Consider the following 27,890-nt stretch of genomic DNA (forward strand, 5'->3'; position numbering starts at 1 on the left):
GGTTTCTGTATCTTAAGGTATGTAGAAGTAGTTGAAGGTCAAAGCTAAATGATTTTGAGAGACCTTTACTTATTTCAATAGGCTGACAATTGGAAAAAAATAATTAAAAAAAACATTTAATATAGATGGATTACTGATTTACCAAGATCTGATATGATTGCCACTGCACAGTCTCTGCACCACTCTCTGGGATCTTGCAGAATAGAAACAAAACACACATTATGCAAGGTGTTAGTTTAGTGGTTCCAGGACACAGGACCAGAAACGTTTTCACATACCATCTAATTCATAGTTTTTATTGTCTTGTTGACACAAAAATGGATACATTGTTCCAGTTGCAGACAACTGGTATGTAGTAGACACATATGTGTGGAATGAACAGTCTATGGCTTACTGATCATGACAATGGATCTATACACATACTCAAATCAACTCATTGAAAAGCGTTTTCTCTTTCATAAATATAAAAAGGAAAGAAGAGCCATTATAGGCAAACAGAAAAGGTGGGTGGGGTGGGCAGGGGGTCTCTTTCATTGAGACAGCTTTAACACTCAACAGAGTTATACATATCCCATTTCTGTTATGGCACCAGTATCAAAGCATGCCCTGGACTTGCTGAATTCAATCACATATGCTTAACCTAAAGCAGGTTTAACAGAGCTAGAGGCACTGAACCAACAAGTATAATAAAACAAGAACTAAACAAACAAAATGTCTACAAATTACAGATAGAACTTGACTGCCATATGAGGTATTGTGGATCAAAGCATTACTGTACATCATCTCATTTTTCCTTGTTTTTGGAATAGTATGGAACATCATTTTATGTAAGTATTAAGAAAAAAACATAAGAGTCTACACAAAATGAGGATGTCACAATTTTCTATGAGGAAATTCAAACCTAGAATGGCAGTATATTGACATTTATATGTATAAAAACAACCAAAATATAGCAGCAAACAACATAAGAAAAGCATTATTTTTAATCCATTATATTTTTTGTCAACATTTTTTAAAACACGTAGCTGTGATTTATTTTCTATAGCAGCGGAACACAAGGAGTGTTTCTCTCCTACTCTCTATCCTTAATGTACACTCAGAAACCTAACTTACAGGGTTCCTACACGCTTTGATATATTCACACAATTTTTAGTAGAGTTTCCACATTTTGATTTGATGAGAGCCCTCTCTCATGATCTCTTGTCCACCTTCTTACATCAAGTACATATCGCACCTCGACATCTTTTCCATACTGAGTAGGAGCCCTGACGTGGACTCTATGCCAGTAAGACGCACCTTACCAGTGAGCCTTCAACCTTTTGCCACTCATTGGCAGTGTTGCCAGCTTTGCGCTCAACCTTTGAGCAAGTCCTTAAGAAACACAGCTCCACATCTTTTATGTTTGTGCAAAATCATGTCAATTGTCTCATTATTGTCTCTTTTTTTAGCTTCAACCCCTTCCCATAATCCATGACCAGTATTTGAACTGCAGTGGAGCAATGCAGAAGAGAAACTGTCCTGGTAAATAAAAGGCAGACAAGAGGTTTTAGTCTTATCATGTTGCTCAACTGCAGGGCTGCTCTGTTAAGCAGAAATAAGTTCAGTTAAACATCATTAGGTGGAGCCAAGATTATTTGCAACCTACAAAAATAAATAATGTGTATTACTATATAAAAATAAAGTATTATTTTAACTACAAAAATAACACTTTCTTTTAGTTTTGCCTCAGGACATTCAGTTTTTGACTCTGAACACTGACGTTTTTCTAAACCAGTGACGTATCAGAGCAGCTCTGCTTGTACAAAACATTGCTGAAGTAAAACTTTAATCTGACACTTGGAACACAGCTACACTGAGTGAAATTCAAGACAGTGGCAAGCAGCTTTCAGTCTTGGTTTTATAAAGTGTTTCTGCCATACTGGTCAATTCTTTGTCCCATCAGATGAATTGGGTTCCGCTGCGACTGTCATCACAAAAAAAACTTCAATTTGCATGTTCTTTTATAGCCTTTATCACTAGATTTCTCAGTTGGGCCAGCATTGCTGACTAAAAGTGCTTTTTAACAAAACAAAGTTGGAATGGTATTAAGTCCAACTCCACAGAGAAGAAAACAGTTTGTGGACTGCTCCCCTAATGTGTGCATCGATTTGATCCTATCACATCACAGCAAGCTATAATAGGTAAAGCAAATGGACAAGGAATTCCATTTGTTCAAACCTTTACATTGGCAGTCCATAGCTTTTAGGGCTGTAAAAACTGAGTGCCACACACTAAAAAAGCTTAGAAGAGAAGAGTTATAAGACTAACTGATCTAAATGAGTCACGAAACATAAACAAACAGGGATATATAAATGTCTACACGAAAAAAAACAGGATCTGGGACAGAAGTCATTCTAAACAAAGGAAAAGAAACTAAAACAGTGCAGCCTCTAAAGTGCTGACTGTACATTACACTTTGGGTTGCTTTAGTAGGCAAGCTGAGTGCAGAAATTGAAAGATTCTGTGTTTAATAAATGAGGGAATGGGGAAAAAAATGTTCTAGTTCCTGTGGTTTTAACTACAATCCACACTGATCATATTTATTCAGTCTTTTGTCTCTGGTTCATGTCTGTACTGATTTATTTTCCCAGGTGGGTTGGAGACTCAGACAGAAAATATGCAATGTGGTTAGTTGGGTGGTGGACAGAGGTTGCCATCTTGTCTTCTGTACCATAGTAGACAGCAGGCATGCAAATAACAGCCAGGATAGCAGTCCACCAGTAAGAAGGGGGCTAAGGTAAGATAGGGAAACCGCTCCCTGGCCAGCCCATCTCTGCCTTCCTATAACAACTTTCCTTCGCTCAATCAGTTATTGTAGAATCGGCAGTCAGATGTTGATGTCTCTCACATCTGTTGGTGTGCAGGACAGGTCCACGTCCTCATCCACATGTTTGGTTTCTGTTGTGCAGCTGTGCTGCTGAGCCTGCCGTAGGCTGGACTCCAGCAAAGACTCTATCTGCTCCTGACATGACCGCAAGCAGTCCTGCAAGCACACAATCAACATATAGTCAAGACCTCTGCAGGGCTAACATCCAGGGCAACTGTGGCTTTACGCATTGTTTATGTGTTAATGCTGCACAAGTTGACTTATAATCATAAGTCAACCTGTGTATTATTGCAGTGTATTATTAGAATAATAATGTGTGGATAGACTCAATCCACTGTATAAAATTAAAGGAGGTGAATTTATGTTTTCTTACAGGCAGTTATAAAATAACAGTTGTTAACTGTTAAATGGATTGAGAATTGAGAGCTGTTTTGTCAGTGTATGATGTAGGCAAGATCAGTCAGTTGGCTGTGATAAGTGGTTGGGCAGATGTTTCCATACCGGGTCACTGCGAATGACCTGGGACAGGAAGTTGGTGAGGTTCTGGGAGGACAAGGAGGTATCCTGGCTCTTCAGGTAGAGACCTTGTACAGCTGCCACCACGCTGCCCGCTGCTACCATCGACGGAGGACTAGCAATGAAGTTGACATCTGTTGCCATGGCACAAGCATTGCATGACAGAATAGCACAGTTAGTGACGACATAAAACAGTTTTATTTACTCACATAACATTCAAGATGAAACCTCACAAGACACTGCCTTCTCACAGAAAGGTAACACATCAACCTCACACTTGTGCTGATACTGAACTAAGCACAAGCCTGAGTTGATCAAAATACAAAACTAGTTAAAATAAAATACAAAATATATCCAAAACTAGTGTTACTTTTTTTTTCATGGTAAAGTCCCCCACCATCAACAAATTCTCTGATACTTTAAATTAGCATAAAATGTGCAGGAAGCTACTAAATACTGAGTTACTATTAAATATATTAGTTTAAGAATTTTAACATGCAAACTTCACTATGAAAATTTACTTTAGTTGTCCATAAGACATACGGTACATATCCCACCTGTAGCACAGAGGGCGACAAAGGTCTGGGCATGTTTTCTGAGGATCTGTTTGGTGGACGGATAGATGTTCAATTTGGACAGGAAGTGCTCAATGAAGTCATGAGGTGTGACTGAAGCCAGATCCCATTTCAGCTTGTTGAGAACCAGCAGCTCCATTTGCTGTGAATGGACCATAGCAGAGACATTTACTCAAACTGACCTGCATGAAACAACCATGTACTCCTCAGAGAAGTCATGGCAGGAAAACAACTGAACATGAAATAAATCTCACAGCAAACAACATAAAAGGAAAATGTCTGGCTGAAACTCTTATGAATCCACTTTATTGCCAGTGGTCTGCACCTCTGTATTAAGACCACTAGGTGTCACTGTGAATGTTTTTTTGGCGGTCACTGAGACCATTCATAAAATCAAAGTGGCCTTCAGGTCGCCATAGGAAATTCACAGGCAGCCAGGCTACTGTGGTTTACTTCAATTTAAGAATTTCTTATGTAAATCCAATGCAATCAGTATTTTCTGACTATGATGTCACTGATAAACCACATGAATATAACAGTATGTATTCTTGTGGTTGCCAGTGCAAGTTCATGTGGTGTTATGCAACATCCATGTCTGCAGAACTCAATTACCAGCAGTTCTCCGGGATGGACCGAGTTATCCGTGTAGATACAGAGTTTCTCCGCTGTCAAGGGCACAGTCTCCTTCATCTTGGATGCTAGAAACATGCATGTAGCCCCAAGTAGCTGTAATCTTGTTTTCCTGGTAGCTTCAACTGATAAAAATCTGTCCAAATAGTTCATTGCCAGCGGAAACACCTCCTCCTCACATTTCTGTTCCTCGCAGACCTGGGAGGTGAGAAAAGCACTCAGAGGTTTCTTTGGCTTGCGGAAAGAAAATGCACCATTCAAATGCATTATGAAGTGTTTGCCCCCGCTGACTCTTATTTTAATCCGTGCACAGCTATCAGCATTCAAAAGGAGAATATAGGCCGAGGACATCAGAAACGAAATTCAGCTGTAGAAATAAAACATTTTGCGCTTCTAATTCATTTCGGCTTAGCGTTTAAATATCCTAGATCAGGCTACAAGCTATGGCAAGCAATGTATATACCTATAGATATATAACGCAGACTATTGAAGTTATATACTTAATGATGTACAGAAACGGGCCTAGAATTCGTTGACAGTCAGTGATTACTGAGACACAAAGGTGGCGTCGATGCAAGTTTCAGTCTATAATTTCAACTTCGTCATCTTTTAAAAAATTATTTAGAAAATATTTAAAAATGACCATGCTGTGTGGTAAAAGCATAAAAGTTATCTTTATCGACTGCCAAATCGGATGAGAATTAAAGATTGCCGAAATCAATTCATGTGAATAATATATATATATTTATATATATATATATATCTCAGATCAGACAGTTTGACGAACCCCCTCCCCCCGGTTTCCAAATGCACAATTTAAAAAATTAATAAAAAATATAAAACAACGACATAATCAAGCCAAAAGTTAATGTTAATGTGAAAATGCATCTAAACTATCAATTCCAACGATAAAAATGAAGTTGAAACGTTTACATTGTTTTAAAAACGCTCGTTTTCCGCAGCGACATTTACAGCCTTCACTGCCTCCTGGCAAGTAAAACCATCTTTACCAGTCGATGCCAGTCAAATCAACGCTAGACGTCAGTTTGCAGCTGTCTCGCTGTAGAGATATATTTCTGGCTGATTTCACAAAATCACTGTCATTGCTGTAATATTAAACATTTTTAATGACATTAAAATCCTCGTATACGACAACAAAGATGGCGCGTAATAGGCTACTGGCACGAGCCAAAGTGCATACGTGTACATTGCTGATATTTTGGAATATTTTTTCAATCTGCTTACATTTGATTCACTTCGTGAACACATAAGATAAGAAAAAAGGCTAGTGACTAAAAAAGTGAGCGACAGAGTTCCTCGTGGAAAGAAGGTAGCCCCTATCTCCCCTCACAGCCGAGACCACCCTGCACTCATCAGGATACGGGCTATCAGATCATTTATGTAACACGCACTATGAAATAGCACACAAAAACATCTAACGTTTTTCTAAGCTTTCACAGCCAACGTTACATATGTGGTGCTTAGGCTGCACAGATGAGGCTAAACTACCGACACCCTTCCCATCAAGTCTGCCACAATAAAGTCAAGAAAGAAAAAGTTGAGTCACGTAAAACTAACCTCTAGCATCCAGGTGGCCACTATCTTCCTCATTTTAGGTACAATTTCTTTCTGAACACACTTGAAGTAGTTTGGAGACGGAAGGTAGTTTTCCTCAGCCTTGAGCATGGTGTGCAGAACTCTGTCGTTAAGCAGGTTGACATCCTGGTAAGCTCTCCTGATGGAGTCCACTTCGCAGCACAGCAGCTGGTCCTCCATGGTAGTTACTTACAGTGTGAATACAGAGTGCTGTCCAGTTCAAATGTCCGTATGTTGCAGCAACAGTAAAGCCTACAGGGTGGATTAGTTTCCGAACACTTTCTTTTAACTTCGGGCCGCCGCTTCTGCGTATTCCTGCTCCTCCGGTGTGCGCGAGCCCTCTGAGGAACAGACCGCTTCCCCCAGCAAGACAAAAACCCCTGCCTCGCGTTTCACAAACACACACGCGCACACACGCAAACTTCTGGCCGCGCGCTGTAGACAAGGACGATCAGGGTGCCGTGGGTGCGCGCAATGACGTCAGCCGTTGTGAAGTTCTTTATGAAGGGGGTTGTTCAAAGAGACGAGCAGCCAGCAAGGAAGCGCGCGACGAAGAGACTGTATTGTATAGCTACATATATTTAAGCAGAGCGGGGAAGCCCCCACCCGCCTCGTCCTCTCTTGCTATAGCCAGTTTCTGAGGATAAGCAGGAGATGGGAGGTCCGACTCACAGCGAACGTATGTTCCGCTGTGTGTGTGGTGGTGGGGCTTGCAGGGCGACCACCTATAGTCGGTAGGAGGCGGTAACGGCTCACAGCCCTCCCTCCACCTCTCAATGCAAACATGAGGTGAGCACATGGGACAATAGTGAAATACTGTTTTATTCATTCATCCCTTTCAACGACATACAATTGGAAAGAGTGTAGGCTATAGGCACACTTGACTGTTTCTTAAGCATCGGACATCAGTTTTTTGGTATTGGCCTAAGGTTACAAGTAATTCAATAGACATAATTATTTTAGTCACTGTAGGCCTATCATTTATTGTTGATGACTATCTGTGAACAGTGCAGGGAAACTAACTTTATGTGGCTCTGTCAGACTGAAAGAACTTGCTGTTGAAGTTTAAATTAGCCTATAGCCTAAGAATCCCTCCTCCTCACTTTTCATTTTATAACTTTATATAGGACAATATGAATATATATTAAGAAATCTGTTTGTTCTTGGGAACTGAGTGTCCTAGAACAGTTTGCTTTTGGGCTTTAGTCCAATTAATAAAACACCCAAAGCTGTTTAGAATGAAGACATATTGTAAGGTTGTATGACACCCACGCATACACACAAAAGCGGGAGGAGACTGAAGTTGCACCAATAGGAGGAATTGCTGTTACTAGGCAGATGTTGGTGTAACTTTTTATGTGGGGAAAAGTTCAGGGCATTGGAAAAGTGCATTGTTATTGATAACCCTATCAAAGTCTTTCAAAAAACAGTAAAGATATTTTCTGTTTCTGTTGACATTTGTTTTTCTTTTTTGCTTTATTCACACATGACTGATAGGATGGATGAATGCAGTCAGAGCATATTCTCACTAACTGTTTGAAACACTAAGAGAGATAAGTAATTAGGGCCCTCCATCAGTATGTAGTTAGCAGCTTAAGTTAAAATTTAAAAGTGTTGGTTGTACAATTTAGTTTCAATATGAAAGCTCTAGTTTTTCACATTCTTGGAATTCCTCCCTGGGTTAACTACCGTAATGTCTGAAGAGGGTTACAATTTGTAGACAGCCTGCAGTCACATCAAATACCCACACTCTGGTTCTGGTTCATTTAAAAGAAATATTCCAGCACATATGTAACAAAATTGTTTACTTTCCTTTTATCATTACTTTTGCTTTCTTTAAGACTACTGACAATGTTCCTATGCTTCACAGCTTTACCACACAAAATAGTATTTAGGATAAATAACTAAATACTATTAAATAAACCCCAAAACAAGCTCCATTCACAGTCATGAGCCCACCAGTTGCCCAAGACCTTTAAAAACAGTTTTGTAATAAATTGATGTATTTGTTTTATGTGCATGTCATTTGCAAAAAAGTAAAGCAATTTCTTAATTTTGTTTAACATCTTTTAAAGAGTAATGAAAATAAATATTTGGTGTATTCTTCAAAAATGAGAAAATCTGTTGTCCTGTTCCTCTTTGTTTCTGTCACATAAAGCTTTTCTCAATAGCATGCTGTATCTTCTTGGTTCTGTTCATGCAAAAACAATAGAAAGGGGATTTCTGTGGGAAACAAAGGAAACTCGAGCATGTGACTTTTGCAGTGAGCCTCTTCTAGTAGCTTTATGGTAAAGTGGGTAATGTTTAAAGGGACAGTGTGGAGCTGCCACTACTGCGGCAGACAGACTAGATTAGACTACTGATTACACCGCCACAGAGCCGCTGGTAGAAAATAAATATTGCTGTGATTTACCACATCAAGGCCATTGCTTCTTGCCATGCCGTCATTTTACTGGCAGTGCCATTGTTCTCACATTTTGAAACCAACAAGAACTCATTGTCATTACTTGGTCCTGGAAGCCTGATACCCTATGTGTAATGGTGATTTTGTTATTTTCCAGGCTCTTGGAAGACAATGCAAAATATCACATGCAATCAGTTCTAAAATTAATATTTAAATTATTGCATGTGCAAGTGGTTAAATTTGACAACTGGTAGATTAGATACATTATTGCATTTTGCACTGTTAGTTTTACTCTTTTTATTCTCTATTCTATTTTATATTTATCTAGGTATATTTTAAGCATGTCTCTCTTTTATTTTATGTGTCCAACTGTGTGTCTAAGCCAAGAGCTGCTGAACAAAATTTTGCCTTGCATAGTGACAATAAATGATTCTTGATTGATTATAACAACTCAACAAAACTGTTGTGTACGTGTCTGTGTGTGTGTACCCATTAATTTTCCCCACTCCAAAACTTGTTGCTACTCTTTTGTCTTATTTTTGCATTTGTGGCATATGCAGGTATGTCAAGCATGCATGACAGACTGTGTCACTGTCTGCATTCACATGTAAATCAATCTGGAGTTCAAATGTGTGTGTTCATGTGTTTAGTCTCCTATATGGGGCAGATTAACTCCAGCCTTAAAGCAGGGTTCTGTGTTTGACTGCATGGGGGTTGAAATGGTGGTGTTTGTCATCACGTACATTCTGTGTCTGGCTTTTATGCCTTGATGCCTCTTCGTATTTTAAATATGACCTCTAATAGCATACATGCACACACACATGCTCAGTGTGTGTGTGCATGTAAAGGCTTCCCCCACACAGTGCAAGACAGAGGGCAGAGTAGGAGGTGTTTCCCTGTGAATGGAGCTCCTTTTTTCAGCCGAGGGCAGGTCCACAATGACCTTGCAAAGAGGGATAGGCAAAATGTCCTGGGAAGTGATCCGCGAACACAGATCAGCAGGGGTCGATCTGTGTGTGTCCTACACCACAAATGACCTAACAGCACCTCTGTTCTAGCCAGATGGGTGGGAGCTCATGGTTGTGCAGGGCCAAGGGCAAAGATAGGAGGAAAACATCCCCCAGCACAATGGGTCTGTAAGGGTTTTGGGAAGGGGGTAAGCCGGGCAGGAATGTATGCTTCCTACATCATGCACACACACACACACACGGTATACAGCATGTGGTATCTATGAATACGGCTCATGGTATCTAGCTAATATCTGACATAGGCTACTTTATGTTGCGGGATGTTAATCTCATTGAACAAGCCTATTGAACTTAATTGTTCAATAGTTGATCCAGCCTGTCGGCAAAACTGAAGAGTCGGCTCTTAGCATAGGCAACATAGGCGGTTGTATTATAATTAAAACAAAGACAACAGAGACTGCTGCAGGCAATAAGCAATGGGATGATCAGGGGCTGGACTGCAGGTCAGCATGCAGGTCTGGAAAGAGAGAGAGAGAGAGAGAGGCACAAAACCACTAGGAAGACAGCAAACACAGTCAATGACATGAATCACTAGTATGAACCAGGCTGATGAGAAAAGAGGAAAGGTAAGAGGGTGAGAAGGGGATTTGAGGGGACAGGGAACTGCTCAGTGGATCATGTTTGTGTCCCCTGGCAGCACCATAGCTATAATAAAGTTTAAAGACAAGTTAGTCAGCCTGTTCTACCTGTGGTTGGATGTCAAGAAGTGACCGTAACTATCCCTATCAGCCCTACACACTTTGTTTGAGGCTAACTTTACGCTTTACTAAACAGAAAGGTTTGCCTGATAGATAAAGGCTCGTCCTCCTATTCTACTTTTATGAATTCTAGGAACTACAATTAAGTTTAAGATTTACTTTATTAATCCCTGTAGCAAACTTACGTTGTAGTTGCAGCATATTACACACACCTAGCAGCAGACAAATTAACATAAATACACAGTTAATGTAACTAAAAAGGTTGAAGTGCACCTGGGATGATGTATCAGTTTGAGATTGTGAGCACAGGTCTGACAGTCACAGATAAGTTATAGAGTCTGATAGTGGACGGCAGAAATTACTTCCTGTACCATTCCTTAAACCTGCACAATAAGTGTTATATTAGGAACATTTGGTACTATCAGATCATGCAGATATAATGGAGCTAGCCCATGTAGAGCCTTGTAGGTAAAGAGAAGGATTTTTCAAGTTTATTCTTGACCCCACGGGGAGTCAGTAAAGAGAAGCAAAAATGGGAGAGATGATCCCTTTTGCCGATTCTTGTCAGAACTGCCCACTAGAGACAATAGAACACTAGACTTGCTTTATGACAACACCAAGGAGGCATATTCTGCATCCCCCCTCCCTCCCCTCAGAAGAGCTGACCACAACATAGTCTATCTGCAGACTGTTGTACACAGGTGGTCCTACACAGAGTAAAGTGAGCGAGGCAGCTCTCAGGGACTGCTTCAAAACGTTCTGTGACCCACATGGGGAGGCGTCAACGCCATGACAGACTACATAACAGACTACACAAACTTCTGCTTTGAGAACACCTTTCCTTCTACGGTGGTAAAGAGTTTCTCCAACAACAAACTATGGATTAACTCTGATATCAAAGCTCTCCTGAAGGAGAAGAAGAGAGCGTTCAGATCAGGGACCAAGGAGGAGCTGAGGGCTGTACAGAAGGAGCTCAGGGGGGAGATCAGGGAGGGAAAAGCCAGCTACAGGAAGAAGATGGAGGAGCAGCTGCAGCAGCAGAACATCAGCGTGTGGAGAAGCCTGAAAACCATTTCTGGCTACAATACACCACATTCACAGGCAGAGGGGGATGAGAAGTGGGTCAACGACCTAAACCTACACTTCAATAGGTTTGATGAAGCACCCACTCCTCACCCAATGCAGCCGCACCTCCACTCTCTGACTCCTGGCGTTTGTCCCACTCCCACAGCCTCTCACACTTTTGGCTCATCACAATATCCAACCACTTAACACCTACGCAGACACACTCATCCCCCACCCCCACCCCTGTCCTTCACAGCAGCCCAGGTGAGAACAGAGACAAAAGAAAGAAGACAAAATCAATTAAATTAAATTTTATTTATATAGCACATTTTGAGCAGCAGAGAGAACTACTAAGTGGATCATGTTTGTGTCCTGATACGACATCTTCAGACAGACATCTGCTGTAATAGACCTTTTCCTCAGATGCTGATAGGTCTGGAAGATTGAAATTAAAAGTTAATGAGTGGTTTGAAAGGACAGGATTTTGAGACCACGCTAGCAGGTTCTGAGTAAGTCGGCCAGGTGAGAACCAGATGGAGGGTGTGATTGTGACAGTGTGTGGGTTCATTTACTAAGTGAGAGAAGCCAACTGAATCCAAGAGTGAGTTGAAGGCAGTCTTAAGACTGTCAGAGTCGATGTCCATATGAATGTTCAAGTATTAAGCGTGACTTAGTGGAGGGATCATTTACTTAACAATCCACACTCGAGTGTTCTATTTTTTGGTTGTAAGTGCTTGCTAGAGTTATTTTCTTGTGATTAACACCTCCTCTGTTATGTGCTTGAACTTTGGGAGGAGGTGGGACTGACACTGGCTTTGTGTCTACATTTTTAATTATTAGGTTATTAGTTTGATTGCTGCAAGGCAATCAAACTAATAACCTAACCTTAACCTTAACCTTAACCCTAACCGTGTTTCAGCAAATTAAATTCAGATTGCACATTCTCCAGCAATTTAGAGCAATCCTTCACATCAGCATTAAAACTTGCATTTTCTTCAGGAAATGCTTTTCTAGTTAGATTAGTAATCGTGTTTTAAACAGAGGGCAGCAATCCTCCAGAAGCAGCAGAGAAGTGTGTAGGACAGCGACTCTGCCTCCTGGCCTAGACCCTGGGTTGTCAGGCGGTTGGTTGTCTAATAAACTTAATTACCTGCCCTACCAAAAAGTAAAATACTAGTCATTCAGAACCTAATAGCATAGTTTAGGGCATGGTCTACTGATTGGTTATAACACACTCAAGAACATATACAAAATAAAGGTTTTAGAATTTGTTTGCAAATGTAATGACTTATCCTGGAAATGCCCTTTTTTATTATTTCAGCCTACTCCTGTTTGCCATGGACAGACAGGCAGACTACATCGGAACTTATCTAGTTGGGGAGGGCAGGAGTCTTTAATCATTATACCAATTTTATCAAGTTACCACAATTAATCAGTGCAGTAAGTTAATGTAACCACCAATATTGGACCAATGCAACTTGTCATAATATACTATATGTATATAGTTTTACTTTATTTTACTTACGTATAATTTAGAATTTTATGTTTGTGTTTTTATGCTTTACCCCTTATTTTTTATATACAGGTACCTAAAATTTTCATGGCATTCAGTAGGGATGGCAAAGAAAGAATTTCACGGGGAAACATGTTTCCTTACTGTCTTACTCTTAGGAGCTCTGATTGCAATTTTTCCCTTACAAACATTGATATATTTAAGTGGTAGTAAAAGGCTCCCTAAATAACTTTCTAGAGTGTAAATGTAAATGTAAACTCAGCTGCACTGGACATTAGCAATTCTATATAACCTGCTGGCTTGCTTGTACTAAGTTATCCAGTTAATATTGTGGTGAGACGATTTGTCGCCCTCTTTTGGACTTTTTGGGACATTCTCTGTTGTTCCCTGTCAGGTAGGCTGGTAAGACTACAGTAGCTGCTGAGCAGTGCACCAGGCTGGGCAGACACATCTGCTCTCCATTTTCTAATCATCTTGCTGTCTCCCTTAAAGGACCTTACTCTCCTTCACTACTCACCAGTTCTTCAGTTTGCTTTGAGTCTGTGTGGAGTTTGCACCTTCTACCTGTGCCTGCGTGGGTTTTCTCTGGGTACTCTGGCTTGCTCCTACAAAAGATGTGCTTGTTAGGTTGATTGGTGACTCTAAATTGCCCGTAGGTGTGAGTGTGAACATTTTTTCTGTCTGTATGTTGCCCTGTGATGGACTGGTGACCTGTCCATGTACCCCGCCTCTTACCCGTAGATAGCTGGGATAAGCTCCGGCCCCCTGTGAGTGGGTTCAGATAAGCTTCCTGGGATTCATAATTTAATCTGGCCAAATCCGAGCAGATCCTAAAGTTAAAGCAATTGCTAATTTCTATCATAGATTTATTAGAAGCTACAGTCGTTTGGCTCAGCTCTTTAAAACAGCTCACCTCCACAACAAATGTCTGATTCATCCAATGTGTGAACACAGTAGGTATTTGTCCAATGCATACACGGGGAGCAGATGGCAGTGTTCATGATATGGATGCCGAAACTCATATTCATATGTTTTTTTTTACTGGCCTGTATATTGCTTGTTCTTCACTCTTTGATTTATACTGCACATTGTTCAAAAATTGACAAATTGAAAAATTATCACAATTCACACAAGCAAGACATTTCCTCTCCACCTCTACTGCTTGCACTCTCTACTACAGCACCTCCCCTCACCTGGAACAGCCCCAGCACACCTCACACAGAGTCATCATTTGAAGTTCTTCATTCCTCCAGACTTATGTGTACACACCTAAAATTTTATGCAGGACCAAAGCCACAGTTTTCCTTCTGGTCTTACACACACACAGACTTAATCCTTCGACAGTCAGGATGAAGTTGTTGTATTTCTTACATTTTCATCAAATCAAGCCCAAACTTTAGTATAATGGTAAGAATCCATGCCTAAATAGATTGATATGACAATACTGAGACGTAGTCCACTATTGGGAGGAAAATAAAACCAGAAAAGAACCAAAAAAAGGATAGAAGAGGAGACTACAGGTTTAGACAGTTAGTACAATAATATAAATAATAATACGTCAGCCTGATGAGGGGGGAGGTGGGGGAATAGAGATGGTGGGGGTGTTGAGTAACTGTTCACTGGATCATGCTTGTGTCCCCTGGCGCTTCTTCACATTCATCACGCCCACCAAACATCTGACCAATCACAGAATTGTTCTCGCGCAGCACTGAGAGAAAAAGTTCTGTCTTGGCCATGTGTCCGAGAGAGCTGCAGAACAGGCACTCCGAGAGAACAATGACGTCATTTTGTGGGCGTAACGTCGGCAGCGAGGAGCGAGTTCTCTGTTCTCGTGTCGAGGTATGGATCCAGCTTCATCCTCTCTCAGAATAATGCTGAAAAGCTCATCCATGCTTTTGTTACTTCTAGGTTGGACTACTGCAACTCACTATTATCAGGATGTCCACATTACTCCATTATTAGCCTGCAGCTGAACCAGAATGCAGCAGCTAGAGTTCTGACAGGAATCAGCAAAAAGGATCATATCTCTCCTGTTTTAGCTTCTCTTCACTGGTTCCCAGTGGGGTTAAGAATGCACTTTAAAATCCTTCTCGTAACCTACAAGGCTCTACATGGACTAGCTCCATTATAAGTGCAGGACCTCAGAGTACCGTATGTTCCTAATAGAACACTTAGACCTCAGAGTGCAGGTTGACTTGTAGTACCTAGAAAAAAGTAGAATGGGAGGATGAGCTGCTGTCGGGGGACACAAACATGGTCCACTGAGAAGTTTTCTCTCCCCTCAAATCACTCTCCTACCTCTCCTCTTTTCTCAGTAGTGTGATTAATTCATGTCATTAATTGTGTTTGCTGTCTTCCTCGTAGTTGTTCTCTGCCTCGTTTCAGTCTCCGGTCCCTGCCTCCAGCCTGGACGCTAGTGGCTCCTCAACCCCGGCACCTGACGCCTTCAGCTCAGATACTGCAGGGCCCTGACTTCTCCCACCCCTGATCTGAGAGAGCAAGAGCAAAATCATTACAATTCATGTTTATATGCGTAGATTTCTAATGTATTGTAATTACATGACATGACATACAAGTATTAGCCCATTTTACACCAGCTGACCCAGCTGTTATTGGCAGTGCCAGTGTAGCACAGGGAAACACACAGAGACAACCAACAATTCAGTCACATTATGTTGATGCTCACAACTCAAATGTATTACTGATCCACCCTACAGGGTTTTCCTATCACTGATGACAAACACTTAGAACTAAACAGTTGACAGACTTTGGCTGAAGTCTATTCAATATGCCAGCCTTTGGAGTAGCATATTGTGTGGAGTAATGAGCACTCATGTCAGGTGGCCAAACAGAGTTTAGTCCCGAACTGTCAGTCCAATGTCCATCTCCTCATTCACCTGCTAATAGGATCAAAAGCAGGGCGGTCACGGCAGGGTACCCAGCAGAGCGTGGAATAATGCAGAACGCGCGCCACCCTTGCCCATCTGCCTCAGATAGGCTAGTGAACTGGTCCCTGGGGATTAGGAATATGAATCGCTTGTGTGATTTGTAATTACCCAGTACTCCATCTCTGAGATTTTCATTGTGTGCTCTTGACTTTCAAGATGACACATCCAAAAGGATCTCTTATACCTAATAATCTTTAACTGGTTTAACATTTTGGTACCCTGCACTGTATTTTTTAAGCAACTCTTAACTATTTCCAGGCTATTCTTTAAGGTCAATGACTTCGTATTGTTCTTGTCTTCAGCAGTTTGTCTTTCGTATCTTCCTGTCATTCAGAAACGTACTAAGAATAATATATGTTTTTGCGAAGAAGAACAAGAGTTTAAAAAAATCTGTTTTACTGACAAAAATGATTATGGATGATTTCATTCATCCAGGTCATGTCCAATCATGAGCTGACTGGACACAACAGTAATTGGTTCACACCAATTGTCATTTTATAAAAGTAAATGCCATTTGAATAATTTAAATAAAAACAGCAGTGTCCTCCCACACATATTATCAGATGAACACATGAACACATGAAATCCTACTGGTCGCTGGAGTTAAGGGTTCAACCAATCTACATTGAAATAGACATCATCCGCATTCGAACCCAGCAATTGTTGGAAAGGTTTGATACCTCCATGTATCAGCTAGCTGACCTGGCTTTTACTGACTGTAGCCTAAATAGTTCTCCATCTTCATCATTCAGTCTAAGAGAAGCACACAGATATGCACACTGCCGCTGTGCAAAGGTCAAATACCTTTCATTAACAGAACACAGTAGCTATAGTTCTGTCTGAATTGTGACTGACTTAATAATTACTTATTCATTCAACTGATTAACATAAAACATTTCATTGCTGGAGCAAAGAGTGTCCCTCTCCCTGTCCATCGTGTCACTACCTGGTCACTACCTCGTCCTGGTCGGGCAGCCTGCTTGTGCCTTTTTACCCACAGCTGGATAAAAGCAACTCTCCAGAAATGTGAATATTTGTAAACCATGAATTAGTTTTTGTCATGGGAGCAGACTCTCTGTTATAAACTGTGATGTTTTGTTGGTGCAGCGATGAGCAGTCCCTCTTCGCTTGTTAACGTTCTCTGTTGTTAAACTGTCAGCTGTACGGTGAGACACGTCACGCATCACTTCTCTCAAAAAGACTCCGTAATTGAGTACACATCTGTCATAAGGCACATCATTACGTCTCTCTTACATCTCGTTGGCATGCACTGCAAACCTGTGTAAACATTGCTCCCACCTAGTCTACCTGACATTTACTAATGTCTACTGCTTCTCCTAAACCAGACCTGCCTTATATGATCAGATCTCACCTTCACAGTAGAGTCAATAACTTGCCTGTTACTCAGTTATCACAACCAGACAGTCTCTGAATGTTTTAAATTTATGCTGTAAATTCGGATAACATGTTCTGATCTGTTCATCTGAATGCTAAGATGTTGTTATTTTGTTTGCTGTTTGAAATTAGCAGCATACACATTTTTATTGTTTAAAATAATGTCATCAGGGACTGTTGGCCCTCGGGGACATTCGCATTATCAAATCTGCCCCCCCCCCCCCGAAAAAAGTTTGGACACCCCTGCCCTAAGGCCTGTGAACACAGATGATATATGTATTGATTGTCACACACCTATCAATTCAATTGTGTTTGAGATGCACTAAGACACAAATACTTTGGACAAAAACGTATCTAAATTATCACCCTTATGTCAATGTGGCAACATTTTGTAATCAAACATTTGGGCTGCTCTTGCCTCATTGAGATGAAGTAGAGACAAGGCATGTGAGTGTTAAACCCCAGTTTGTTGCAGGAAATAATCTCTAAAACACAGACAGCTTGACTTCAGCTGTTCAGCTGCAAACATAACCGACACAATCAGTTCTTGTGAAGAATACAAGGTCTAGAGCTCCATGGGGTGGTTAAACCAGCAAACATAGCAAATTGTCTGTTTTAAAGGTTGGGAATATCTGATAATATATTAGGTAAAGCCATATCTTTGTATTCCAAATATGAATAAAGGGAATGACCATGCATGGACAATAAAATGCTGACTTTACAAACTGGCATTACAAAAAACGAAGTGTTCTATTTCATAGTGGCTAGGCTCCCATGTGGTTGGTGGTTGGTGTGCATCGCCCCCTCGTTGCCAGCCAGCCAGCCACCCTATGCACTTTGTTGGGATGCTTCACGCCACCTAAGACTATTATTAAAACCTCCTAAACCTATTGCTGGTCTGTGGTCTGCTTCTGGGTCTCCACAACAGTGTGTTGATGATGCAGTAATGTTGATGACTGTAGTGATAGTAATTTGTTTGGAAAAGGGGAATACATTACAGCTGTAGCATTGTTTTCAAGGCATGGAATCAGTTCTTTAATGTTGCTATGCAGTTAAACGCTTTAAATCTGCAATGTCAAAAATCTGGCCCCTGATTTACATTATCTTGGGTCATAGCAGCAGCTGGCATGGGGTTATGTAATATGATGCTCCATATGTTCCACATGACTAATTACACAACACAAAAGAACGATGGAAGAGGGAGTATTGTGGTAATGAGAAAGGGGGTGGGTGAAGGTTCAGGGAACAATGATGGTGAGGATAAAAAGACTTGACAAGTTTGGGAGATGAGGATGAAATAGAAAGAATACTATAATTAATTCCGTTTATAGCAACAAGTGTGATGAGCCTAGCAGCCTGTGTCTCCCTGTCTCCATCTCTACTATTCTCTGGTCCAGACTGACTGTGATAGGCGACAGGCTTTGACCTACTTTAAAGAACAATAGCCCCCTATGGCTGCTTGGGACATTCTGATAGTTTGTTTTGGAGGTCACACTGGCTTAGACATTGTAGAGTGTGTGAGGAAAAGGGTGGGGTAAAGCCTAACCCCTTCATCCTTTCAAAGACGCGCCCTCTTCTTTGACCCCAAGCAACAAAGGGTCAAAACAAGCAGATCTCTGGCTCCACTAGCTGCGTTTTTATTTCTTCCCTGGTACAGTGTCTACACAGCAAAAATTGGAGAGTTAAAATTTCAGAGTTAGAATTAACTCTGAAAATTTGACACTGGCCATAGCGTAAATTTGATTCTATTTTTGAGTGGAACCAAATGTTATCTGAAACGGAGTTAAATTCAACTCTCTAAGAGCTAAATTGACTCTCTGTTTTTTACTGTGTACTGTTCTGACCCAGAGGAAAGTAAGGAAAGGAAAGTAACAATGAAGTGGGTGGGATTAGATAGGCAAGTTATTTAATTGGGAAAAAAGTAAAAAACAATTAATAAAACACATAGAAAAGCAAGAAGTTAACAAAAGGGAAAACAGTGCATAGGGGTTAACAAAAATTACCTAAACGCCTGCCTCAGCTAGTGCTGTGCTAATAAAGTCGGCTGTTTACAAAGAAAAAAAATATACAGTCCATGAAGAAACGAGAGGCAAGAACACAAAACAATCTAGTACCTCAGCATAGCACTAGCAAACACGAGTACTACTGCCTACAAACAAAGCACACAGCAACAGTAACAGTGTAGAGCATAGAGGAGGAGAAAATCAGGTAGACAGGACAGAGAAGATGAAAGAGAGTGGTGCCTGATAGGTAAAAGCTTGTCCTCCCATTCGGCTTTTATAATTTCTAGGTACTACAAGTAAACCTGCACTCTGAGAGTGCTCTATTAGGAACATATGGTACAATCAGATCCTGCAGATATAATGGAGCTAGTCCACGTCTTGTAGGTTAGAAGAAGGATTTTGAAATTCATTCCTGAGCCTACTAGGAGCCAATGTAGAGAAGCTAAAACAGGAGAGATATGATCCCTTTGGCTGATTCCTGTCAGAACTCTAGCTGCTGCGTTCTGGATCAGCTGCAGACTGTTAATGGAGTAATGTGGACATCCAGACAATAAAGAGTTTCAGTAGTCCAGTCTTGAAGTGACCAAAGCATGGACAGGTTTTTCAGCATCACTCTGAGAGGATGCTCCTGATCTTTTATGGAGGTAAAAGAAGGCGGTCTAAGAGACCTGTTTAATATAGGGGGGGGGGGGGGGGTAGAGGGATAAACATGTTCTGATCAAAGATACAGTTGATACTCACAGCTGTACTGGAGGCCAAAGTAATGCCATCCAGAGAGAAAATGTTATCAGATAATCTAGTTCTGAGATGTTTGGGTTCAAAAACAATACCCTCACTTTTATCTGAGTTCAACAGTCTGTAGTCTGACTAACAGTTCTGTGTCTTCAGGCTTAATGGATAAATACAGCTGGCCATTATCAGTTGCAGGAATACGAAGCTCAACAGAGCTGTGGCTCTTTGTTAGACTGACTACAGTGTTAAACTGTGTGTGTATATACAGTACACACACACAAATTCACAGCAATGCCATTTTCACATTCAGGGTTGAATCAGGGAAACTGGGCTGGTAGAGTTTTCTTTAAAGATGTTTCGCTGCTCCTCCAAGCAGCTTGATCAGTTCTAGAACTGAATAGAAATACTTTATTCATTCAAAGTTGGGAAATTTCACAACAGACATTTTAACATATCTACAGACAATTTGCTCAATAAGGAATCATCCACATAAGAGCAGTCCAGCAAAAGAAGCAAGTGAGGAAAATCACAAAGCCATCGCAACTCATACAGAAACAGGGCAGGTCTGAGGTTAAGCTTAGGCTATGCTAACCTTCTCCCTCTGTTTTTAATTTGAGCCAAGGCTTGTTATAATCTTAAATGCACAATAAACTACATTGACAACAAGCAGAGTAGTCAGTGTTATCATGTTTTACCCATCCCTCCGCAGTTTAGCAGAATTCTTTATCAGCAGTGACCTTATCCAGCTGGGCAGGAACAATTTCTGAGTCATCACAGATAACAGCTTCTGCAGTTGTATCGGCCACCACAGGAACCAGCCTCTACAGTTGTATTAAGAGTTATGCATTAGGAACAGTCAGTGATAAAGTAGTTATGCCAGCCAGAAATGTAAACACACGAGGATGTAGTAAAAATCCTTTTTATTTTCAATGCTTTAAATACAGTCCAATTTACTTTACCTTTATGGTGACAGTCAGAGACACACACAGGGACTCAAATGTTTCCTTTTTTTAGATACTTTAATAATCCTAGAGGGAAATTGCTTAAGGCTGCTGCCAAGCAGTGTCCAGCAAGGAGCACCATGGACGTCACTAGGGTTGACAGACAGGGGGGGCTAATTCCCCCCCCCCCCTCCGGTTGATTTTTTTTTCCGGCGGGGGGGGGGGGGGGGGGGGGGGGGGGGGGGAATTTGCGACTTGGACACTTTTCTCTATACAATAAATGTAAGAAACACAAATAAGTATAACAAAATACATATTTGCACATTATGATTACTTCATTTCTTATTGTCATTATATATATTATTTTTCAGATGGTTCCAGATGCTCCAGGTAATTTCCCACAGATTTGTCCCACAATGGGCAAATTGCGTTTTTGCGTTTTTGCAACAGCACAGTTACAGCAAGCAAAAGATAAGAAAAGCTATATACATAATAAAATAAACTACCGATATTATGCAATACAATCAAAAAAGAGTTTACAGATTAACAATTACTGCACAGATGAGTGGAGGTAGAAGTGGTTTGTAGAAAACTGTACATAGTGCATCAAAAGAACAAATAAGTAATTTAGTGTGGTGTGTGAATATTGCACCTATCAACCACCAATCCAGCTGTTCATCTGTGGAAAAACCTTCTGCCAGTGACTCTGAAACAGCATCTCAGTCTATAATCTTTTCTTATTATTTCAGAAATAGTCGCGCTGTAAATGTTTCTTTTGTCCCTGCAATAGTTGTGTGGCAAAAGTTGAAAAATGAAGCTGCGCTACATGAAAGAAGCGCTGTTTACTGTGAGCGTCTGAGAGCGAGCTCCCCTGTTCATCCGGAACGTCTTCGACGTAACTTCCGGGTTAGCGTAACAAAACATAGCACCGCTAATAAATCAAATAAAAGTTTCCAGTAAGAAATAACAGTGAATAACAGGGGTATGCAGAACAATGCACCTTCCGGCTGAGATAACAGCCCGCTACGCGTCTATTATTGTGTTCAGAGCCGCTTTTCAGATGTGTAGACGACTCAGCTAGTTAGTGGTGATACTTCTCTTGTCTTCAGAAGACATCTTTGATACATCACGTCAGAGGCACAAGGCTCTACAATTGGATATTTGAGCCCCTTGTGATATCGCTCGATGGTCCGATTGGACACTGACTTGCCCGTAGAATAATACAGCCGGGTTAGGTCACACAGACATGCCTGAAGTGTCCTCTTTTCGAGGAAAGAAACAGAACGTCTCTAGCTATTACTTTCCTAATGTATGAGCGACTTTGTAAGACATATGCTCTCATGTCGTATACGACGTGGTCAACTCCGAAATAATCAAGATAATAATAATACATAAAATATTGCCGCAAATTATAGGGGGGCTTTGGATTATTTTAGGGAGGCTGAAGCCCCCCTAAAATAGGGCTAGCAACGTCTACGAGGAGCACCAAAGGAATGTTATTGTAATGAGTTACATTAATGGAGAATACATTAAATTAAAGCTGCAAGCAAGCAATGACGGGCTCCTTGCGGGCCGCGGGACTCCCCTATCGTCCCACGACCTCTGTCCCTCCTGTTTCGACAGGAGCAGTGGTCTGCTGGGCAAAAGAGTACAGCAAAACACACATATACAAACGACAGGTCCTCTGGCCAGTAGGTGGCACAGTGACTGTAGCATATCAACATATTAATGCGTGCAGAGTCAGATGTTTAGTATGACTGTAAAGTTTCATCCACATAGGATGAAGTATGAGGGAGGTACAGCCACAAAAACATCTATTTCCCATGCGTTGGCGAAGGGTCAAATTCGTGGCGGCGCCAAAGCCAGACTTTTGGTCCCTAATGCCTTAAGAGCAGCCAGACCTATTTTCAGCCCGATTAGACAAATCCCCTAGGAGGAGTTCGTAAAGTGTGGAGAGTGAAAAATGCAAAATTGCGCAGTTTTTTTTTAAATGGCGGACTTCCTGTGCGTTTTAGAAGATGCCTCCAGGAGACTATTTTTCTCGCCTGGAGGTGATACAAACGTTTACAAATTTTTGTGTCTGTAGGGCAAACAGGGACCCAGATCTCATACTAGGGGGCGCTGTAGAGCCAGTTGGCCACGCCCACATATGACGATAAGGTGATATGAAAAGGTGCACAGGGGCTGATGTCATAATAGAGTAAGAGGCAGGTGTGGTGTTCCACAGGGTTCTGTGCTCTGGCCAGTTACCATATACCAATACTTATCCATGAAGCCTGAAGAAACAGAGCCATTAGTCAGACCAGAGGCGGGGGACGCGAGTCACAAATTTGAGGACTTGAGACTTAAACTAAAGGCGCTATGCTAATAATTGTTATTGAATTGAAAACTGAACACCGCTAAAGACTGCATACAATTCAAGAATATTTATTTTGTTAACATTATAAATGTATCCTGAAGTCAATAGTTTTTGAGACACTTAATGTACAAATATTTGTTTCTTTTAATTTGAAGACCATTAGATTTTTGTATGACTTGACTTGCTTGAGTCTTATCAAATTGACCAAATACCAAATACCAGACCAAATAACAGTTTCTATCCTGCGGATAGAAATTGTTATTTGGTCTGGTTGGAGATAGCCGTTGGAGATTGGAGATAGGTTGGAGATAGCCGTGCATCTGGGCAAAAATGCCATACCTGCGGTGCACTCTTTTATACAGAGCAGTGGGTTTTATTCAGTGTATTTTCTGATTCCAAAAAAAAGATGGGACCATCAATACTGGACTTGAGGAGGTTGAACACCCAATGGAATGGAAGTTATAAATATAACTATGGTTCTGTGAATTCCTGGATGACTGCCAGTCATGTGGGTCACTCAGAACCTCTTCGATCAAGAAGATCCTGAGAAGCTGTGCGTCGGCTACCACATGGTATTTGTAGCCGACGTGCCACAGATGACTTTACATAAGCTCTTGACCTGCACAGAGCACAAGGAGACATATCCACACTGTTTAGTGTCACTAGCAGTCATCCAGGAATTCACAGAACCATAGTTACATTCGTAACTTCCGTTAGACAATAAGGCCTCCACCAGAAAGTAAATCAAATGGATGGAGACAAATTAAACTGGAACAAACAGAACAAACCAGTAAACCCACAAAACCCAAACACAAAACATGAAACCAGGACTCTCATGTCTCACGCATTGAGAGTGAGACACATGCAAGTTTCACATTTCTCATGTGGAGAAATGATTAAGTTCACCGCACAGAAATACTTATAGACTATCCTATAAACGAGTCAGACAGCATACTGTGCGCTTATAGCTGTCTGCAATTAGTGACCTAACGGCCAATCAGAAAATAGAATCTCTTGTTGTCAGATGACGTCTGAGTTTCTGCTGCAAGCATGTGTTTCATGAACGTGCAGTGGACATTATGACATATGGCTATGGCAAACAGAAGTACAGAGCGGTGTGTACCTTCTATGATATGATCCCTCCCTTTGTTTTTCAGTCACTTTGAACTGCTTGTGGCCAATTGCTGATCAAGACAAGCAGACAAATCAGTTCAGCACAGATTCATGGTGACCTAAGTTAGGCCTACCTGTTATAATAATGTGTTAGTGTAGTACCACCATTAGGTTGACAAAACTTTCATTTTCAATTTGTTTTGTATTTGTCATCATTGCTTAAAATAAAATAATAATAATAATAAAATAAATACTACATCTATTAAAATGTGTCCCCCAATATTTTTACAGCTTCTGTTGGCCCTGAGGGTCAGAATAATCACCACTGTTCAATGGGCCTATAGAAGACCACTGTAGTGTGAGTGTTTGTGTCATTTATGATTTCAGTATAAATAAAACAATGTATGTGACATAGAGGAATTCTTTTTTAAGAAGATAGTTTATGTCGATGGGACACTTGGAGGGTAAGCCTGAAAGCCATGAAAGAAATATACTGACTATTGTTCACAATAACATTTGTTCGCCTTGCTTCTTCACTTTTCTTCTCTTACACACAGAAATCGCAGCGAAAAATAACATATATCGATTAAAATGACAACTAAAGGAATTATGCTGTTATCCTGTATGACCAGCAGATGGCACAAGAGACTAAGAAATAGATAGATAGATAGATAGATAGATAGATAGATAGATAGATAGATAGATAGATAGATAGATAGATAGATAGATAGATAGATAGATAGATAGATAGATAGAACGCCTTATCCAGAACAGGAAAATTGATGTCGACTGTCGACATGAGTACTCATCCCAGGCGTCATTATGGACTTTTTTGTCCATTTGGGTAAATTTAGCCTCTTTACCTGGCCACCATTTTTACAGAATTCAAACTTATCAGATTAATATTTTTTTTCTGCTTTTTTTCATAAATATGCTAAACAACCTTAGCCCTGCTCAAAACTACCAAACATAAATAATTTTGAGGAATTTAACCCTTTAAGTGCCAGTTTGATTGCATGATGCGAATATGTAATTTAAAAAACAAATTACAAAAAAAAAATTTCCATTAAACAAAAGTTAGGTGGCTGAGGCATTATTTTTAGGTTAGGTTCTATAAAAACCTGTTTTTTATAGCAGTTTTTAGAAGCAGACATTTTTGTCCTTAAATGACACAAAAGGGTAGTAAATTTTAAAACTGCTGCTACACTAAATCTAATAATACACCAAACTAAATATTATAGTAACTAAATATTTTAGCTAATCTTTGACATATCCATGACAGATATAAAAATAATGCCTCAGCCACCTAACTTTTGTTTTATGGAAAATAACTCATTCTTTGTGTATTCTTCATAAAAAAATTATGAAACTAGTGGCATGTTGGCTTGGCAGGCTAGGATTGGATTGCAAGTGGAGTTGATGTGGAGCTTAACCTGAATGTCATTCAGCTTCCTGATGCCTTGGAATAGTTCTGGGTGGCTATCCACTACTTCATCTGCTACAGTGCGTTTACCCACAGGAAATACACAGTTTAGTATTTTGAGTAGTCCTAGTTCCTTAGCTGTTTTGTAGCCAAGCAAGAACCACATAGAACCTGGCCTTTGTCTTCTTATGCCCTGCTTCTGTGTTGCGTGTTTAGGGTCAGACTCTGATCATACATGTGACATTTGGTACAGATCGAACAGTAAACACAGAAGTTATAGCGACTTCCTGTTTCCTGTGAAAACGCCAGACTTTGAGGCCACGCCCCGGCCACACCGTAACACTTTTGTAAGAGTTTTGGAATGCGTCTATTCCCTATGGTGTCCCAATGGGGGGGGGGGGTCCAAGAGACTTTTTTGTGTGTCTTGGGGTGATACATGTGTGTGCCAATTTTCATAATTCTGTGTCAAACCGGCCAGAGGGGCTGCGCATTAGGGGGCGCTATAGAGCCATTTTCCCCTGTGCGTTTCAAAAGTCAGAACCCTAGTCTGACCCTAATAACCCTAAGGGTTTGAATAGGGCTCTTGCACCGTTCGGTGTTCAGGCCCTAATAATAATTCCTAAGGTTTCAATAGGGCTCTCGCACGTTTCATGCACGGGCTCTAATAAATGCTTGCATTTCAACAGGGCTCTCGCACATTTCGTGCTCGGGCCCTAATTAACAGAAAGCTGTACTACCAGCTTTACCCTGGAGAATTCATTCCATTTATCTATGGACTTCCTAAGATACACAAAGATGGGGTTCGTCTTAGACCTATCATAAGCAGCACTAATTCGGTTACATATAATGTGGCCAAAAATCTAGCAGCAATCCTGTCTCCTTTGGTTGGCAACGCCATGTACACAACTCACAGGACTTTGCAGACAAAATTAAACAGATCAAAATGGACAGAGATGACACTATAGTCTCTTATGATGTAACTTCGCTTTTCACATGCATCCCTACCACAGATGTGAGGGAACTGGTGAGAGAACAGCTGGCCTGGGACAACACACTTGCAGACAGAACCCTCTTAACACCAGACCACATGTGTGATCTACATGACATCTGCCTAAACACCACATATTTCAAGTACAATTTTACAAAAGTTTTACAGACAAAACATGGCTGAGCCGTGGGGTCACCAGTATCCCCAATTGTAGCCAACCTTTACATGGAAGTGGTGGAGGCTGGAGCTCTTGCTTCCTTCCCAGGAACAGCTCCATCCCACTGGTTCAGATATGTGGATGACACATGGGTGAAGATCCGAGCTAGTGAAGTGGAGAACTTCACCAAACACATAAATGCAGTGGACAAAAACATCCAATTCACTCAGGAGAATGTCAAAGACAACAGTCTGTTGACTGCCTTGTTCACACTGAAGCAGACAGGGGCCTAAGCATTGAGGTCTACAGAAAACCAACCCAAACTGACCAATATCTACTTTTTGATTCACACCACCCACTGGAACATAAGCTGGGGGTCATCAAGACCCTACAACACTGGGCACAGATCATTAGAATATTAGAAAACGCCGTATGCCGTTATGAGTGGCCGTTTGGAAAACGGCGTACAGCATATGACGTGAAACGGCGTTTTCTGCGGTGTACGACGTAAAAAAACGCTGTTTAAAATATGGCGGAAATGTGATATGAATGGCTTGCCATAATGTGCATACAGCCCTCCCACGCAGTGCACGTCACACAAAAAGTTTGACAATGCAATTGTATTGCAAATTGTGTGCACAGTCGTGGTTACTTGGCCTAACGAGCTGATAATGTTCAGGGAAGAGGGCGTAAAGCATGACAATAGATAGAAGATCAGTGTAGCTGACTGTAGCAGACCTCTGGTCTGTGTGAGTTTAATTCTGTGAACGTGTGGATGACTGTCTGCAATAATACATCCCGTCTCCCGGTGTTTAATGTGTGCATCGAGCCGCTGTAACGCCGTGATCAATACTGGGATTAGTTTTTAGCACCACCTTGCGGACAGACTCTCTCCTTTGTGCGCCGTGTTTCTCCTTCCAGGAGCTGTTTGCCAGCTGCT

General features: G+C 41.0%; 1 protein-coding gene and 1 long non-coding RNA gene across 2 annotated transcripts; one reads left to right on the plus strand and one right to left on the minus strand.

The window, feature by feature from the left end:
• Window positions 1-384: 384 nt before the first annotated feature.
• ccnd1 (cyclin D1) lies at window positions 385-6,861 on the minus strand. Its single transcript, XM_028402368.1, has 5 exons — window positions 6,166-6,861; window positions 4,570-4,785; window positions 3,940-4,099; window positions 3,368-3,516; window positions 385-3,022 (listed from the first exon to the last, which is right to left on the minus strand). The coding sequence occupies exons 1-5, from the start codon at window positions 6,361-6,363 to the stop codon at window positions 2,867-2,869; spliced, it is 879 nt and encodes a 292-aa protein (XP_028258169.1). The 5' UTR covers window positions 6,364-6,861; the 3' UTR covers window positions 385-2,866.
• Window positions 6,275-27,645, plus strand: LOC114433714 (uncharacterized). Its single transcript, XR_003670379.1, has 3 exons — window positions 6,275-6,288; window positions 23,774-23,781; window positions 27,525-27,645. It is a non-coding gene; the product is annotated as an uncharacterized LOC114433714 (long non-coding RNA).
• Window positions 27,646-27,890: the final 245 nt, after the last annotated feature.

Source organism: Parambassis ranga, chromosome 3 (genome assembly GCF_900634625.1).
Source record: "Parambassis ranga chromosome 3, fParRan2.1, whole genome shotgun sequence".
NCBI classification, from domain to species: domain Eukaryota; kingdom Metazoa; phylum Chordata; class Actinopteri; family Ambassidae; genus Parambassis; species Parambassis ranga.